We start from the raw sequence: 19,025 nt of genomic DNA on the forward strand, positions 1-19,025 counted from the left end.
TCATTGAATAAATGCAAATTCAGAAAGAATCCTTCATTCACCTGACTAAAGGTTATTATTAAATTCATTGGTCATATCAAGTATTGGTGAAATTTTGAAATGCAAATTGGTGTAATTATTTCAGAGTAGCTTGTCCTTTTCTTATAAAAGTAAACATATACCTGCCCTGTGACTCACACAATCAATTTCTGAGTATTATTTTATTTAAGATAAGTTAAGACATATGCCAAGATAAAGATTTCTGTGTTAATATTCATAATATCTTTATTAGCAATATATCCATCCTGAAAGAATTTACTTATCTGTGAACTGTGGATACAGGAACACAATGGAAAACTACTTAGCAATAAAGAGAGAATTATGTAGTAATCCATATAAGAGTTTGGATAGATATCAAAACATTATGTTTAGTGAACAATGTAAGACAAAAAGTACATATTTATTATTTCATTGTCATAAATTCTGGAGGGAAAAGGCAAACGAATCTATACTGACAGAAAAATTATTCAGAGTGGGAGTGTGGAAGGGATGGGTAGACCTACAAATAAGCACAAAAGAATCCCTTCACATATATCTTGAATAAAGATACTATTATCTGGAAATGCACATATGAATAACAGCAATATGAACTAACCAGTACCCCCAGAGCTCATGTCTCTAGCTGCATATGTAGCAGAAGATGGCCTAGTCAGCCATCATTGGGAAGAGAGATCCCTTGGTCTTGCAAACTTTATATGCCTCAGTACAGGGGAACACCAGGGCCAAGAAGTGGGAGTAGGTGGGTAGGGGAGTGGGGGGGGTGTAAGGGTATGGGGGACTTTTGGAATAGCATTTGAAATGTAAATGAAGAAAATACCTAATTTAAAAAAATTGGAAATGATATAAATAAATAAATAAATAAATAAATAAATAAATAAATAAATAAATAAATAAATAAAATGGACTTTAAAAAACAAAGACTCCAAGATTACTAATAACATTGTAATACTTATGTTACAATTGCAAGTACCCCGGAGCTCTTGACTCTAGCTACATATGTATCAAAAGATGGCCTAGTCGGCCATCACTGGAAAGAGAGGCCCATTGGACACACAAACTTTATATGCACAGGGGAACACCAGGGCCAAAAAATGGGAATGGGTGAGTAGGGAAGTGGGGGGGGGGTATGGGGGACTTTTGGGATAGCATTGGAAATGTAATTGAGGAAAATACGTAATAAATAAATTAAAAAATGGAAATGATATAAATAAATAAGTAAAATGGACTTTAAAAAACAAAGGCTCCAAGATTACTAATAACATTGTAATACTTATGTTACAATTGCAAGTACATTGTTTATTTTGGTTCTAGCCATGTAAGAACAGCAAAGCCCCTTCCTTTCATAGGGGAAGAAAGAAATAATTAGCTGTTTTAGTAACTGTACATTTTGTATATGTTTAGGTAATTCTTAAATATTATAGGAAATAATAAATATATGGTGCCAAAAAAAATTCCAAAACTTAGCAGTTTGTACAGCTTTAAATGTACGTGGTTTGTTGCATGTAACTTCTATCTTTATAAAGCTACTTATAATCTATTTGCCTGATCAGTGGCTGACTGGTGAATGAAAAGTTGTCCAGGCAGAAACCTAGGGTGTCTTGAACCCTATTGGAAGCAGCCAGAGTAAGAGAAGTAAACAGATTTGTGGAATATTTCAGAATATACTCATAAGAGCAAGTAAATGTTCACCATTTTCCAAAGGTTTACTTGTTTTAGTTTTCTAGAGCAAAAGCTAGGGAAGATTCCATTCTGAAAGCCCCCTGAACTTGTAGAGAAACTTACTATGAACTCAAATGACCTGGGAGAACACCATGGATTCTATTCAACTGCTAAAAATATTTCAAGGGGAAAAAAAAGAGTAGGAGGAAGCAAAAGAAAAACATTGTGTAAGTACTAATTTCTATCACGTTCTTCAGCAGTTGTCTCTTGATTGTGAAAGCTAAGTAGGAAAAGTAGATTTAAGATGGGCATCCGAGTACAAAGTTCAAGTGAGACCACAATAGTCAATCCTCCCCATCATAATATCATTTTGAGATTTTGTTTCACTTTAGAGTTTAAAAAAAAATCGAGAAAACAGCTCAATCTGGAAAGGTTTCAGTAGCAAGCCTGAGGGCGTAAGCTTGAACCCCAGTACACACATAAATAAAAAGCTAGGGAAAGGCACTGCACACTTTTAACCCCAACATTGCAGAGACAGGTAGATCTCTGAGACTCACTGACCAACCAGCCTACCCTACATGATGATGAATTCTAGGACAGTGAAAGACCTTGTATAAAAGAAACATGTTGGGTGATGACTGAGGAATGGCATCCACAGTACCACAGTAGTCCTTGGGCCTTCACTAGTGTGTGTGTGTGTGTGTGTGTGTGTGTGTGTGTGTGTGTTTCTCTGTGTAAAGAGAGATCCTTCCAACTTTTAGAATGCTTCCTTATTCACAAATTGATTTTACACATTGGATCTGTTTTCACTGTCACTGCAGCCATCTGAGGGGAGGTATTTTTAGCTTCAGTTTTCTGTGAGGATGTCTGTAAAGACAACGTTGATGCTGTGGAAGCAACTTACACTTCAGACCACTTCCTCCTGTGTTGGAATCTTCATTGTGCTTTCCACTATGGCAAGAATTCTTTCTCCTGTTCACTTCCCCCCTCTCTACAACATTCCCTCTTTCCTTTGGCCATTTTCCTTTCAGTGTTCTCTTTCACTGTTGGTCTACAGAAAAACAGTTCTCCTGGCCCTAAGACATATATTCATTCTATTCTACCACCTTGCCCCTTCATTCAATACCCTTGGACTAAATCATTCAAAAGCTTTGGTAGATGTGAGGTTGTAATGACTATTCAAAAATAAGGTCTTTGGGACTAGAGAGATGGCTCAGTGGTTAAGAGCACCGACTGCTCTTCCAAAGGTCCGGAGTTCAAATCCCAGCAACCACATGGTGGCTCACAACCATCCATAATGAGATCTGACGCCCTCTTCTGGTGCATATGAAGACAACTACAGTGTACTTAGATATAATAATAAATAAATCTTTTAAAAAATAAAAAAATAAGGTCTTCAAAGTATCCACATTTCAGCACCCTACACTAGAATACTGAGAATTACCCATTTTACAGTTGGACAGCTTTTGAATAACTTTGCTATTTTTTTTTTAATCCTAAAGAGTGGTTTGTGAAACTAAGAAAAAAGCAATAACAAATGCACAATAAGGCCTCAACTGCCTTACTCACAGCAGATAATTTTTCACCTGGGAAGGAGGAAGCACTCTCAGGTCATTTTGTTAGAAAAGTTTACTTTATGCTGTTTTCCAAGAGTTGTGGATCTGATGAGTGTACAGCTAGTGTAGAAAAAAAAAAAAAAAAACCTGGAAAGTTTATGTTCTGCTAATATGGGAAATACAACAATGTCCTTGCTTCCCTTCTTTATCTGTGAAGCAGAGTTGATCATGCATACTTCTTTTCCCCCTTGAGGTTTCAGTTAACTCCTTCAATAAAGGTAAACTCTCAGTACAATGGATAAAGCACCCCCCCCCAACTGTAGAAGCCTGTAAATGTGGAAATAGCTAGTGTGATTGCATACTCCACCAACGCCAGTATTTGAAAAGCTGAATCAGAAGGATCATTGGGGTACAAAAGAAATCCCTGTCTCGAAAGAAAGATAAAACAATGCCCCCCAAAACAAATAAGAACACCGTGAGTCTCACAAAACAAATGCACTCATGTGCCTGCTGGGACAGATCCAGAGGTTAAAGCCATTTACAAGTGATGGGGTCTACAACCTTTCTCTAAGGACATTTTCTGTATAGGTCTAGTCTCCATCTTTCTATTGCATACTTGTCCCTACAGTTGGGAGTATCCTACATCATCTTCATTCACTCTTACTTGTCCATCAAAAGAAAGATCATCCCTCTGTGATTCCTCTACCAAAGGTAAGGGTTTTCAAGTGCAAACAATTTAGACATCTAAAGGATTCTATACAAACAACGCTTTGGACAAAATCAAAGGTTCGTGTATGCATGACAAGTGTTTTTGACATTTGTGTTTGCCCACTTTTCTGGATGATTTTTGCCTGTGCATGTCTGAAGAAATAAAACGTATAAATTACAGGTAATTCCCAACAGAAAGAAGGGCTGGGAATAAGGTAGAAATGACCACCATGGGCTTCTTGGGCCCAGAATTCCCAGATCAAATGGCTTGGTGTCAGGAATTCCCAGCTATCCTACAGGAGGATCTCAAAGGTTTCAGCAAGAGTTGCTTTGACTGCAGCTTGTTCTTTAATGTCAGGAGACTCTCCCTTCTGCTTGTCCTGGTGGGCCCTGGGGGGAGCGGGGAGGGAATACCTAAGAGCAATTGGTAGCTGGTACTTCTAATGCCTCTTCCTCCTCCAACCTCCAAGAGTCTGTTTTGGGATTGGGTTCAGGAATGAAATTCTGCCTGTGCTAACCTCCTGGGGAGCCGGTAGACTTGTCTGTTAAAAATCGCTTCTGCTTTGGAGCCTAAAGCCCGGTTCCGAAAAACAAGTGGTATTTAGGGAAGAGGGGTCTTCAAAGGCTACAGTGAGTCATTCCAGCCTTCAACCATACTACGCCAGCACTACGTTCTCTAAAGCCACTCTGCGCTAGCTTGCGGTGAGGGGAGGGGAGAAAAGGAAAGGGGAGGGGAGGGGAGGGGAGAGAGAAAGGAGGTGGGAAGGCAGAGAGGCCGGCCTGCGGGGGCGGGACCGACTCACAAACTGTTGCATTTGCTTTCCACCTCCCAGCGCCCCCTCGGAGATCCCTAGGAGCCAGCCTGCTGGGAGAACCAGAGGGTCCGGAGCAAACCTGGAGGCTGAGAGGGCATCAGAGGGGAAAAGACTGAGCTAGCCACTCCAGTGCCATACAGAAGCTTAAGGGACGCACCACGCCAGCCCCAGCCCAGCGACAGCCAACGCCTGTTGCAGAGCGGCGGCTTCGAAGCCGCCGCCCAGGAGCTGCCCTTTCCTCTTCGGTGAAGTTTCTAAAAGCTGCGGGAGACTCAGAGGAAGCAAGGAAAGTGTCCGGTAGGACTACGGCTGCCTTTGTCCTCTTCCCCTCTACCCTTACCCCCTCCTGGGTCCCCTCTCCAGGAGCTGACTAGGCAGGCTTTCTGGCCAACCCTCTCCCCTACACCCCCAGCTCTGCCAGCCAGTTTGCACAGAGGTAAACTCCCTTTGGCTGAGAGTAGGGGAGCTTGTTGCACATTGCAAGGAAGGCTTTTGGGAGCCCAGAGACTGAGGAGCAACAGCACGCCCAGGAGAGTCCCTGGTTCCAGGTTCTCGCCCCTGCACCTCCTCCTGCCCGCCCCTCACCCTGTGTGTGGTGTTAGAAATGAAAAGATGAAAAGGCAGCTAGGGTTTCAGTAGTCGAAAGCAAAACAAAAGCTAAAAGAAAACAAAAAGAAAATAGCCCAGTTCTTATTTGCACCTGCTTCAGTGGACTTTGAATTTGGAAGGCAGAGGATTTCCCCTTTTCCCTCCCGTCAAGGTTTGAGCATCTTTTAATCTGTTCTTCAAGTATTTAGAGACAAACTGTGTAAGTAGCAGGGCAGATCCTGTCTTGCGCGTGCCTTCCTTTACTGGAGACTTTGAGGTTATCTGGGCACTCCCCCCACCCACCCCCCCTCCTGCAAGTTTTCTTCCCCGGAGCTTCCCGCAGGTGGGCAGCTAGCTGCAGATACTACATCATCAGTCAGGAGAACTCTTCAGAGCAAGAGACGAGGAGGCAGGATAAGGGAATTCGGTGGAAGCTACAGACAAGCTCAAGGATGGAGGTGCAGTTAGGGCTGGGAAGGGTCTACCCACGGCCCCCATCCAAGACCTATCGAGGAGCGTTCCAGAATCTGTTCCAGAGCGTGCGCGAAGCGATCCAGAACCCGGGCCCCAGGCACCCTGAGGCCGCTAACATAGCACCTCCCGGCGCCTGTTTACAGCAGAGGCAGGAGACTAGCCCCCGGCGGCGGCGGCGGCAGCAGCACACTGAGGATGGTTCTCCTCAAGCCCACATCAGAGGCCCCACAGGCTACCTGGCCCTGGAGGAGGAACAGCAGCCTTCACAGCAGCAGGCAGCCTCCGAGGGCCACCCTGAGAGCAGCTGCCTCCCCGAGCCTGGGGCGGCCACCGCTCCTGGCAAGGGGCTGCCGCAGCAGCCACCAGCTCCTCCAGATCAGGATGACTCAGCTGCCCCATCCACGTTGTCCCTGCTGGGCCCCACTTTCCCAGGCTTAAGCAGCTGCTCCGCCGACATTAAAGACATTTTGAACGAGGCCGGCACCATGCAACTTCTTCAGCAGCAGCAACAACAGCAGCAGCACCAACAGCAGCACCAACAGCACCAACAGCAGCAGGAGGTAATCTCCGAAGGCAGCAGCGCAAGAGCCAGGGAGGCCACGGGGGCTCCCTCTTCCTCCAAGGATAGTTACCTAGGGGGCAATTCAACCATATCTGACAGTGCCAAGGAGTTGTGTAAAGCAGTGTCTGTGTCCATGGGATTGGGTGTGGAAGCATTGGAACATCTGAGTCCAGGGGAACAGCTTCGGGGAGACTGCATGTACGCGTCGCTCCTGGGAGGTCCACCCGCGGTGCGTCCCACTCCTTGTGCGCCGCTGCCCGAATGCAAAGGTCTTCCCCTGGACGAAGGCCCAGGCAAAAGCACTGAAGAGACTGCTGAGTATTCCTCTTTCAAGGGAGGTTACGCCAAAGGATTGGAAGGTGAGAGCTTGGGGTGCTCTGGCAGCAGTGAAGCAGGTAGCTCTGGGACACTTGAGATCCCGTCCTCTCTGTCTCTGTATAAATCTGGAGCACTAGACGAGGCAGCAGCATACCAGAATCGCGACTACTACAACTTTCCGCTGGCTCTGTCCGGGCCGCCGCACCCCCCGCCCCCTACCCATCCACACGCCCGTATCAAGCTGGAGAACCCATTGGACTACGGCAGCGCCTGGGCTGCGGCGGCAGCGCAATGCCGCTATGGGGACTTGGGTAGTCTACATGGAGGGAGTGTAGCCGGGCCCAGCACTGGATCGCCCCCAGCCACCACCTCTTCTTCCTGGCATACTCTCTTCACAGCTGAAGAAGGCCAATTATATGGGCCAGGAGGCGGGGGCGGCAGCAGCAGCCCAAGCGATGCCGGGCCTGTAGCCCCCTATGGCTACACTCGGCCCCCTCAGGGGCTGACAAGCCAGGAGAGTGACTACTCTGCCTCCGAAGTGTGGTATCCTGGTGGAGTTGTGAACAGAGTACCCTATCCCAGTCCCAATTGTGTCAAAAGTGAAATGGGACCTTGGATGGAGAACTACTCCGGACCTTATGGGGACATGCGGTAAGTTTATACTAAAAATGCCTCCTTTTGACCAAGGGCACAGAGTAAGCAGTTTGCATTTTGTGGGATCTAGGGACTCCCGCCCAATAGAACAATCGGAAGGATCCTAAGTCAGCTCAGACTAGTTCTATAGGAAGGTCTGTCCTACATCTGGAGCCCTCGTGGGGACTGTCATCTTGTGAAATGTTCCGCCTAAGCCCAGGGAATCTTTGCTGCGCTCCGGGGTGCTAATACGTGCTCTTTGAGATTCCCCTCCAATTCCCCTAGCTTTCTAAACTCCTCCATTAAGATCTTTCTGATATTTCAAATCCTATGAGTTCCAAACTTAAATCAATTGCATGGGCCATTTTCAGAAATGACGCCTGTAAGCTCTTCACGGTTTTTCATTCTTTTCCTCAAAGTTCTGGAAACACGATCAGACATGTAGGGAGTTTCTTGTCTTTGGGTCTGTTGGTAATCACCTTCCAGACCCGTGAAGTGAATGGTCTTGGCATAAGAAAAGGGAAATAAAAGCAGAAACCTGATTTTCGGCCCGCATCCTTCAAAGAGAGATAATAGAATTCTCAATTCTCCTAGAAAGAAAAGCCGCATCTGGTTGCTAAGGGACTTCGGGGTGAAAGACGCAGTTTTCTTTCCCAGGAAGTCACCAGTGACTTGCTCTCCGGTTAGAGGTCAGCCTTGAGAATTCAACAAGGCACATTTAGAGCAGGTAGATGGGGTTACTTTAGTGGTAAACGCCGGGCAAAGTTTACTCTCACTATTTCTCAGCATGGGCTGACTGTTTGTGTGGGCCAGTTTTCTCTTGAAAAGTCTTTACTTTCTGTAGATTAGAATACATCAGAAAGTCTCCGTTTGGGGCTTGCACCAGACCTGTAAAGAAAAGAAATGTACTGTAAATGATAGTTTGAGCAGGTTTAAGTTTGACTCACAAGTGTTACAAACAGAACAGAACAGAACTGGGAGGCATTGTCCTGCTGCTTGAGTGTGCTCACACATTTATACTGGGGACGGAGGAATAGGGCGCCACATTATATTTTGTTCATTTTAAGGACATACTTATAGTTTAAAACTTGAGTTGCTCGTGTTAACAAATTGAGTAAGAACTGTCAATGACCTATGAACCACAATGTTGCCTCACAGTTCTAATTAGGACAGGAGAAAAGTGGCGGGCAATTTTGCCTTATTAAACGTATTTACCACTGCTTCTTGAGCCTCTTAGAGGCTAGTTGAAATGTTTTCCCCACTAAGTTAAGATTATTTTTTTCATCTGATAAGATGGAGTATTGACGGAGTAATTAATGGTTGATTTTCCTGAGGTGTTCATGTTTCTCTATGGATTTATGTTTGTGTCTCAAGTGGTTTTCTTTCATTTGTGATGTTCGCCAAATGTCTTTGTGAGATGTACCATAATTTTTTGTGACTTAATTCTAACAATTTGTATTCTTTTATTGTTCTTGGTTGTTAGGACAGTGTCCAAAAATGAAAAAGGGAGGATAGGTTTTCATAAAATATACTTTTTTTGAGTTGTTGAAGAAACAGTTTATTGTAGTTTATATTCTATTTGGTTTTTAAAGTTTGTCTTACAGGATTTTCAAAGATTCATTTGATAGCATTAAATCTTTTCCAGTTAAGTTAGAGTGTTTATTTTTGAGATGGGTTTTACTGTGGGATAAAAGGTCTTCGTTTTATGAGAATAGATTTACTTGGTATGGTTAATTTTTTCTAGGGCTGTCAACTAGAGAATGGAGTCCCTCTTTTACTACAAACTTTTCTTCGGGGTGGGAATGTCTAAAGTGCTTCCTAGCCCAGCATGATGCCTAGCCACTTGAGCTAGCCACCCTTATTCTGGCTATACTACCCCAACTTGCTCACTTAACAAGAAGGAAAGTAATAGTTCTCAGTGTTGGTTTTAGAAGATGCACTTTTGAAAATACAGTCTGACTTTCTACCAAGTGAATTTAAATACTTTCTAGCATTTACATAGTAAGCATTCTGATTTTTATCTCAGTTCTTAATGTGAGGGGTCCCTTCGATATTAGATTGATCATTACACTTTGAAGCTTTATTGACACTCTAAATTTTTGAGTGAGAGTTTGGCTAGAGCCAGTGAAGTTCCTATCTAAGTGAGCTGACAGTTTCCATTTCTAGGATCTAGAAAATCATTTGAATCATTTCGTTGCAAATTAATTAATTGATCTCATCAGAATGCAACCACCATTTAAAATGAAAATAGTTTCTGACTTTTCTATTTACCCGTACTTCACAGGCATAATTGGATAAAAAGCAAAGACTTTTTAAAGGCACGTCCAGAGCTCATTCCCTCTGGATGGCATACATTGTGTGCCGATTTTGAGTCTAATATCTCAAAATTCTGGAAGTTTCTTGTAACTTTTTTCAACTGTTTGTGATCATGAACATTAGTTATATGGGGGAGAAATTTTTTTAGCCTTACTAACGGCAGCAGGAATTTGGTGTTAGACATTAGCAACATTTCTACTGAGAAGGCAGAAACTGAAAATCTTCTTACTTTTTTTTTTTTTTAACTTAGTCTAGCATATGGTTTGAACAGAAGGAAAAATAAAACTAATGGGTCTTGTTTGTAAGCCTGACAATATTTTATGGAGCTGTTTTCTCTTGGAGATCAAACAGGACTACAACTTTGTAGCACAATACTGTGGTAAACATGGATTCTTACAAATTAGAGCCCTAGAGAACCCATAGACAAATTTGAGTTGGGGCTTAGAGAAATTACTTAGATGGAGAGTGGAAATTAATATTTTTTGTGTGTTTGTTCCGGCATTCATAAGAGGCATTATTTTGGTGATGTTGGCAAGTTCTGCCTTTTATTTCTCCCCCCGCCCCCAGGTACAGGGTTTTATCAATTCTCATTTCATCTCCACTCTCTTTCCTAGTTACCAAGCATTTTTTTTTTCAAGCTATCGCATATGGAGTAGTTTGCATAGTTTAGAAAGTGAAATTTGGCTTTCTGATTAAGGTGTGATTTTTGTTGTCCTCTATAGTTTGTAAACATATAGTGAGTTCTTCCTGGGTCTCAGTCACCCAAACCCGAACAACAAAGAACCAAGTCACTTGGCACCCATTTGTAAGTAGCCACAAGATGCAGCTATGGCAAGACCCTCTTATATAGATTAGCACTCTCAGCTTGGTATCATCATTAGAAAGTGATTTATATGCCACTTAATAACTTTCCAGTTGTTAGTTTGTGGTGGTCCCCCTCCCTCATTGTTAATTTTACCTCATATATTAATACATGGTATTAATATATTGAATTTGCTGACACATTTAATTGTTTTGTTAAGTCTTTTTCTTCACTGTTTTAATTTTTTCATCTGGTTTACACATATACTTTTAAAACAAAGAATTCTTTTATCTCCTGATTTGTATGCATGCAGTGGTCACTCTCTGGAGTATCCTGTGAGTTGAACATGGATTTCTTCTTATTAACATTATTATTACTATTACTACTACTACAACTACTACATATGATGATACAGAGACCATTAATTTTAACTGGTGTTCCATTTAAGCAAGGAACAGAATGCAGACTAGGAGGGACAAAGCAAGAGGCTTGATTTATAGTCACATCTGAACTCATGATACTGAAAAATAGTGATAATAAAAAAACAAAAAATACATTTTTTAATGTTGGTAAGGGAATGAAAACAAAATCTTTATCCAATCCCCAACTAACTCTGTTTTCTCTTTGTCTACAGCTTCCTCAAATCCTGCCTATGCTAAGTTTTCTTTTATTTCCACTTCTTCTGAGCCTTTGACATTGAAATATAGACTCTTCTATCTACTTCATGTAATTTTTCCCCCACATTATACCTGTGGCATGCCCCTAAAGATTCTCTTTAATAAAAATGTGGCAAGTAACAGATCAGATGAACACAGCACCTCTTTTAAGACTAGACAGCAGGAGGGAACTGTAAAATGAATAGCCACATAGCAGAACATTTTTACCTTGAGGTTAGAGACAGATTCAACAGTTGCTGAGAAAATTGTGGGAGATAGCTTATGCAACTTGAAGATTGAGTGAAATATTTTGTCACCCCCACTCCAGTTGTGGGTGTGTATTGCGTGTCTGTGTGTCTGTCAGTATATGTCTTGCAGAATTGGAGTTTGAATCCAGGGCCCTCTGCACTGAGCTACCTACACAGCCTATCTTAATCTCTGCCCTTTTCTCTCTGATGACCCTACTGATAACCTTTTCTCAGACACTGAGGATAACTATACTCAGTTTCTCAAAAGCTCTGTCTGGATCTGGATCTATTCATCTATTCTGCATGTCTAGGTCGGCTTTAATCTTCACATGAGGGTGCTCAGGCTACATGCAAATGCTTATTGATATTTCAGCTTCCATTGCCAGCAGTTCATCAAGTTCCATGATATTCATTTATACTGAGTTATACGTATGCTAAACACATTGACTTAATTTAAATAATGACTTTTGAAATACCATAAAATTAATACTATTTGATGTCCTTCATGATATATAACAAAAATGTACATTTTATGCATACATAGTATTTCCAGATTATTCATTAATAGTCAAATAACTTCAAGTAGGCCAGTAAGGTACTTAATATTATGCTAACGTCCTTGCTATTGGTCGGAATATTAAAACATTGTATTTTGTATACCTGTTGATCATTTGAGGAAACTTCTCTGAAGCAGAACATAAAGCTTCTGGAAGCTTCTCTCCTGATTCTAATATTTTAGATTGTTACTCAGTAAGGGCTACATATCTGCACCACAGAGCTGAGGGGACACAAATTATGGTTTGCAAACTCATGAATGATGCTGCTCTTCTCTCACACCCTGATTGCTGCCAATCTGCGAGACACATCAGGGTTGGGAATGGCTCACTCATAAATGTATAGCATTAAAGTACTGTTGGTCAGTAGAGACTGTTACCAATTTAGATCATGTTGGATCAGAGTTCTATTTTGTTAGCAGTGGCCTAATTGAGACATAATTCACAATCCATACAATTCATCTAAGTAAAGTACACATTTCAGTTCTTTATGGCAAATTCTGACTTACATATTTACTATCACACTCAATTTTAGGACATTTTACTCATCTAGTCCAAAATCTATGTGCTTGGTATCAGTGACCTCTCTACCTATTCCCAACTCGGATGTACCACTAATTTGCTCTTAGTCTCTCTATGGATTTACTCATTCTGCCATTTCATCTAAATAAACACAACATTGCAATACTAGTTCTATTGTGATTACATTATTTTATAAAATGTTTCCTAACTTCATTAGTGTTAAATCACAATCAGTTCTTCATTATTTTTTCCACAGGTGAATTATTTTTTTTTTGTAGATTATGCCACATTTTGTCCGTTTATGAAAATAATGGTTGCCACCATTGTTTGAGATTACTAATAATATTGCCACAAACATTCATTCACATTTAAAAAAATTAATTTGTGTATATTATTCTATATGTATGAGTGTTTTTCCTGCATGCATGAATGTGCACCACTTTCATGTCTGAGGTATCTGATTCTCTAAACCTGAAATTACAGATGGTTGTGAGCCACCATATGGATGTTAGGAATCAAACCAGGGTCCTCGGAAAAAGTAACAAGTGCTCTTAAACACAAATCCGTCTTTTAATTCTTTTGGTTAAATAATAAGTAAAGGAAATTTTATATCATATAGAACCTATATTTTAAATTTTATAAGAATATGCCAAGCTGTTTTCAAAAGTGTCTTTTTGGACACTTTTGAAGTGTCTAAACTACACAAAGGTGTACTTTAGAATCCAAGGAATCCAAGCAGTATTATATGAACATGGTATTTTATCTATATCTTGTAAACACGTATTACTTTTCTTTTAATGTGTGTGTGTGTGTGTGTGTGTGTGTGTGTGTGTGTGTGTATGTGCACAGGTGTGGGTACCCATGGAAGCCAGAAGAGGGCATCAGATCAACTAGAAGAAAGTTGTGCGCCATTTGATGTAGGTGCTGGAAGAATAACAAGTGCTTTTTACCACTCAACTGTCTTTCCAGTTCCATATCATCATCACCATTATCATCATCATTGTTGTTACTATTGATATCTAATGGATGTGAAGTGCTAGCTCATTGTCACTTTAATTGTGTACTTTCCTAATCACTAATAATGTTCAATACAATTTCTTGCCTTTTGTCATTTTTTTGACAAAATACCTATGCATATTCTTTGCTCATGTTTAGTTGAGTTGCCATTTTGACATTGAATTATGAGTCTTTAAAAATATATGTTTTGATAAAAAGTCCTTTAATGGATTGATTTTTGAATAATTTTTGGCAGCATCCACTGAAGGAAAATATTTTTTTAATTAATTTGATAAAATTCAGGGTTTTGTGTGTGTGTGTGTGTGTGTGTGTGTGTGTGTGTATGTGTGTGTGTTTTGGATTATAAATTTAATGTTTCAGATTAAGAGGCTTTCCCTAGTTCTAAAACAAAAAGATATACACCCATGTTTCTTTCTACAAGTTTCCCAGGTTTTTGTCATTGATCATTTTTGATTTGATGTTTATATATGTTGTGAAGTGGAGATCTAGGTCCTATTTCTGTGCCTGTACATATCTAATTGTCATTGTTGAACCTGTGTCCAATTCAACTGTCTCAGGATTCTCTAAACAAATACATTAACCATGCATGTGAGGTATTTTTTTTTGACATTCAACTATATTAGCTGATCTATATATCTTTTCTTATCCCATTTCTACATTGTTTAGATTGTATATATTTTATATGTTTTTTATTCAACATTAACACTCCAGACATACTAATTACTAGTTTCTTCCACAGTTTCTTGACTATGTAATTGCATTTGCTGAGAATATATTTGATGTCTTTGACTGGAGAATTATGCAATAATATAAGTAATGAATTAAATGCAGAATAATTAATGAGTCATAGTGTGGTGTGAGATTCAAGGAACATATCCAGTGTGGCAGTCAGATCAAGAGTAATTCTCTTGCTCTCAAGGTTTCAATTGATGCAGAGGTTTATTTTGAGCTTCTACATAATGAAGTTACCCGCTCCCCGAAGGGAAGAAAGAGATAAACACAAGTGAAATAATTCAAGGAATAAGAGAAAAAAATAATAGAATGACTATTGTACCACTAACACTATTTTACTGGCTTGTCAATGTTGACTTAAAGGTAGTAATTTTGATTGTTTTTCTGTCTTTGAAGCTTATATAGTACCTTCAGATTCTATGAAAGCTCTCCAGGGAGACTTCCAGATCAGTTCTATCTCATTTCCTTCAAGGTCTGTGTCCAAACTGTGTGGTGTCTTCAGTAATAAGCTCTTACTAAAGGTTCATGGAAGCAACCAAAGGCAGTAACAATAATCTACATTGCTTTGAGAGTCTCTTGGATTTCCATAAGGAATTACTCAAAGGGAAATTTCCCTTGAGTATTTGTTATTCAGTCTATGGTTCTTGAGGTGAGCATCATCTGTATATCTATAGACTCTGCATCTACATATTAATATTTATTCATATATTTGTTTTTAAGTAAGTTTTACTACATCTTTTTTCAAATATCTGTAGTGTATACTCCTTCCTCTATAGTACCATTCCTCCCTATTCCCCAATTAAAGTATCCACAGTCATTTTTCTCACTTTTCCCTTTCATAGTGTTCTCCCCCTCTCTCTCTCTCTGTCTCTCTCTGTCTCTGTCTCTGTCTCTCTGTCTCTCTCTCAGCAGTTCTCAATCCATGGGTTTTGACTCCTTTTGGGGGAGGTGATAACAACCATTTTATATGATCTGTCTAAGACCATCAAAAACACAAATATTTACTTTACAATTCATAACAATAGTAAACTTACAGTTATGAAGTAGCAATAAAAATAATTTATGGTTTTGGGTCACCACAGCATGAGGAACTGTATGAAAGGTAACAGCATTAGGAAAGTTTAGAACCACTGCTCTAGAGCATTTCCAACCTCCTCAGAAAATGGTCCCTTTTTACTTTCCTGGCTTCTAGGGTTGCTTCGGAATGCATACTCAAATTTAAAGATTCATAGCTAGGATTCACTTTCCATTTTCTTCTGTAAAGCCAGGATTATCTTAGTACCAAAACCTGGTAAAGATACATCAGCAACAACATAAATTGTAGGTCAATGTCCTTGATGAACATAAACTCAAAAATCCTCATTAAAATACTTGCAAAACTGAATTTAGGCACATAGCAAAAGCCAACATGTCTTCTCTATAAAAGTCCTAGAGAGAGAGTTCTGGAACAGCCAATATCATAAGAGAGATTTTCCATATTTAGATATGTTGAAGTATAAATAAAAGGTGTTAGAAATTCCACCAGAAAGCTTCTAGAAAAATGAACATTCTGCTTAGCTATTTTACACATTTAACACAATCCATGTCAAAATCTCATGACTTTCTTTACAAAAATAGAAAACAAACACACCAAAATCAAACACATAAAAAAGCACACACACACACACACACACACACACACACACACACACACACACACACACACTTTCTAACATCCATATAGAAGAACCAAAATCCCACTGGATATTTAACCAATCCTAAACAAAAAGAAAAATACTGTAGTGATTACAATGCCAGATTTCAAGCAATATACTACATAATAAATTTTACCTTTTACAAATAGTATAGGTTAAGACTATTATAATAGTGTTCACAAGTTTATTCAGAAAGTTTAAGTAGTACGCAGTCAAATACAAACGGAGGCACACAGGGATTTCAGTTTCACTCTTTTTTCAGTATATTTTCCAACTAATATTTATTGAGCATTTACCACATACCTAGTTCTATATCATCAATGAAAAGGCATTGTGGAATCCAGCCATGGAACTTACAGTGTCATGGAGAATATGACTAAAGAACAAGTGTTATGGAGGCTAAATTAGCAGACTGAGTAAGAGAGGTACTAAGGTGTGAAGTCACAGTTTGTACTTGTTGGTCAGCTTAAGCCTTACTGAGAATGAAATACTTGAAAAGAGACCTGAAGGAAACAAAGAAGTGAGCTACTTAGCTATACAAGACTAAATGATTTCAGGCACTGAGAGCCTAAAGAAGGGACATACTGGGTGTGACAAAAGACAGAGGTCTATATGACTAGTTTGCCTGAGTAAGGAGTGATAGAACACAGCATCAGAGTTAAAGTAGATCTCCTTAAATATTCTTTATTAATTCAGGATGTGTTCTGAAAACATAAATAAATAGCACAGTATTTTAGTAGAACTCTTTTTCATAGCATTTGTTAATTTCAGATACATGAGACATCTGTTTGGCAACTTCTATCTGTGAAGAAGGGACTGCAGAGTAAATGGGAAGCAAGGAGATGAAGCTATTCCAGGTTTCCAAAGGAAGATGATAGTTCAGAGTAAGATAGCAAAAGGAGTAAGAAATGGCTGCACTGGGATGTTTTAATGAAAGAGTTGGTAGCATTTATTGACAGATGGTATAGTCATGGTGAAAAAAGAAAGGAGACAAACATGATTGGCAAAATGTTGGCTTTAACAAATGGAAAAGCACATCACCACTTACAGAGTGATGAAAGGTATATGTAGAAAAAGTATAGGACATAGAAATCAAATGTTTAATAAAATTTGTGCCTTCCCGTGAGCTTCTTAGCTCATTCAGATTTCATGCAGAGCCTTCAAGTTTCCTCTTTTTCAGGGAAATTAAAAATAATCTTATATATTATTTAAGAGAAAGAATGAGCTTTTTCTTCTTCCCCAAACTTTAAGACAAGTAATTAAATTAAATAATAGGAAACCATACAGTTTGACAGCTACATCCAAAAGAGCAAGTATATTTTTTTAAATATCACACCAACATTATAGTTTAGTTTTAATAAGCATTGATTTTAATCAAAGGTGAAATCTGCATGAAATGTGAACAGAAATTGCCTTAGATACTCAACTATTAGAGTTCATAGAATTTGGGCAGTCATCTTTTTTAGCTATCTCATTTTATGGATGAAGTGCCTAAGGCACAGATATAAAAGACTTGGCCAAGATCACACAGCCTGTTATTGTCTGCACCTAGTCAGAACCTATTCTGAAGGTAGACTGTATATTATTTTCTTAGAAAATTCAACATTGAAAACTCCATTTTCATAACAAATAATTCTAACAATAGCAATGATAGCAAGAGCACATATTGTTTATTGCTTGTAAGCCTTTGATATTTGCATGGGTTAATAAATTTAATTTTTACACCAACTTTCAGAAAATAGGCCCTTGCCTACCTGTCAAAGAGATAGGGAGTGACTGGATCTGTGTGTTCCCCAGAAAGTTTGGCTTGTTGTTTAAGACTTATTTTTTTTAATCTCTGAGTACTTCTAGTTCTACCCATATGTGCATCGGTGTGGAGTTATCTAATAGAAGATGAGAAACCTACCCATCCATAGCTATGGCCTCAAAGAAAAATGGCTCTCTCTTCTCTAGCAGCTATCAACTGACTACAGCAACTCAGTCTAGGTGTTAACCTCTGTACTATACCAGGAGTCTCATGGATCACCTAACTGGTTCCCTTTACCATCACAAAAGATAGGTTACTCCAGCGGCTTTGTTGTGCACTTCTGCTGTATATAAGGCAGCTCAGTGGCCTAGATATTAGTGTAGGAATTTTGGGATGGAAGGGGATTATAAATAGTGGATAGTTTATGGTAGGGATTAGAAAGCACTATGGTAGGAATAATAGAAAAGAGCTCAAAAATGCTATAGTGGCTGAACTTTAAAGTGAACTATCAACTTGAACAATTGAATGTCTGCTTAAATAAGACTACTTTAAAGCAAGAAAGAGAAAAGTGCCCATTTCATGTGATTCCTAATAATCCTATGACATACATGCATATTCCCATGTTACAGATGAAGAAAAAGCCACATAGCAATTGAGTGACATGCTCAAGTTGACTGAACATATAAGCAAAAAAAAAAAAAAAAAAAAAAAAAAAAGCTTGTTTAGAATTCACTATGTCTATGAAAAGGAGCTCTACTCTTATTACACAGTTTTTAATTATAAAAATACTATATCTGAACTTCAAATATTAAACATTTTTAGTTTAAGCCAGTTTTCTGTGGAAGGGCTCTGACAAAGGAAGATATCTAAAATAATATGGTAAGCAATAGAGTCAAATCTTGAACTTGAAATGTCTAGCTGCCAGTAGCCTTTCTAGTCTATCACTCTGGCTTCATTTTCACCATCCTTTGTCACCCTCCTCTTTCTGTTTGGCCCAGTTGCTAGTAAAAACACAAACAAATGACTCCATCAAGATTAGACAGAGAGTTAGTTGAGTGAGCAGAAGTCAGCCTTCTTACGAGACTTATAAAGTGAAATAAATCTTAAGACAAGACTGCAGATTATGTGATTCATATTAAATAAGAAGGGACATTTTGTAGTACTTACACAATGTTATCTCCATCCTTTTAGGTCCAAATTGGTTGCACCGAATCCTTTATATCATGAACAAGGGTGTCACATAGCACTTTTTTTCACTGTGGCAATGAAAGCAGACTGCTGCAAATGTGCCTTGCTCAGTGTTTTCTTTAAAAGGTGGCATCATCTTTCTACTCATGCAAATGATAACCACTTAGCTATTTCTTTTAAAAGTTGGCAGCAATGCC

At 39.4% G+C, this 19,025-nt stretch overlaps 1 protein-coding gene across 1 annotated transcript in view; it reads left to right on the top strand.

Annotated features, from left to right (window-relative positions):
- The first annotated feature begins 4,792 nt into the window (after positions 1–4,792).
- Ar (androgen receptor) overlaps positions 4,793–19,025 on the top strand; it is a 174,462-nt gene continuing 160,229 nt past the window's right edge. Inside the window, exon 1 of the mRNA NM_013476.4 lies at positions 4,793–7,370. Coding sequence (NP_038504.1) covers positions 5,818–7,370 — 1,553 coding nt within the window. The 5' untranslated portion in view covers positions 4,793–5,817. The remainder of the gene's footprint in view (positions 7,371–19,025) is intronic.

Source organism: Mus musculus, chromosome X (assembly GCF_000001635.26).
Source record: "Mus musculus strain C57BL/6J chromosome X, GRCm38.p6 C57BL/6J".
Lineage (NCBI taxonomy): Eukaryota > Metazoa > Chordata > Mammalia > Rodentia > Muridae > Mus > Mus musculus.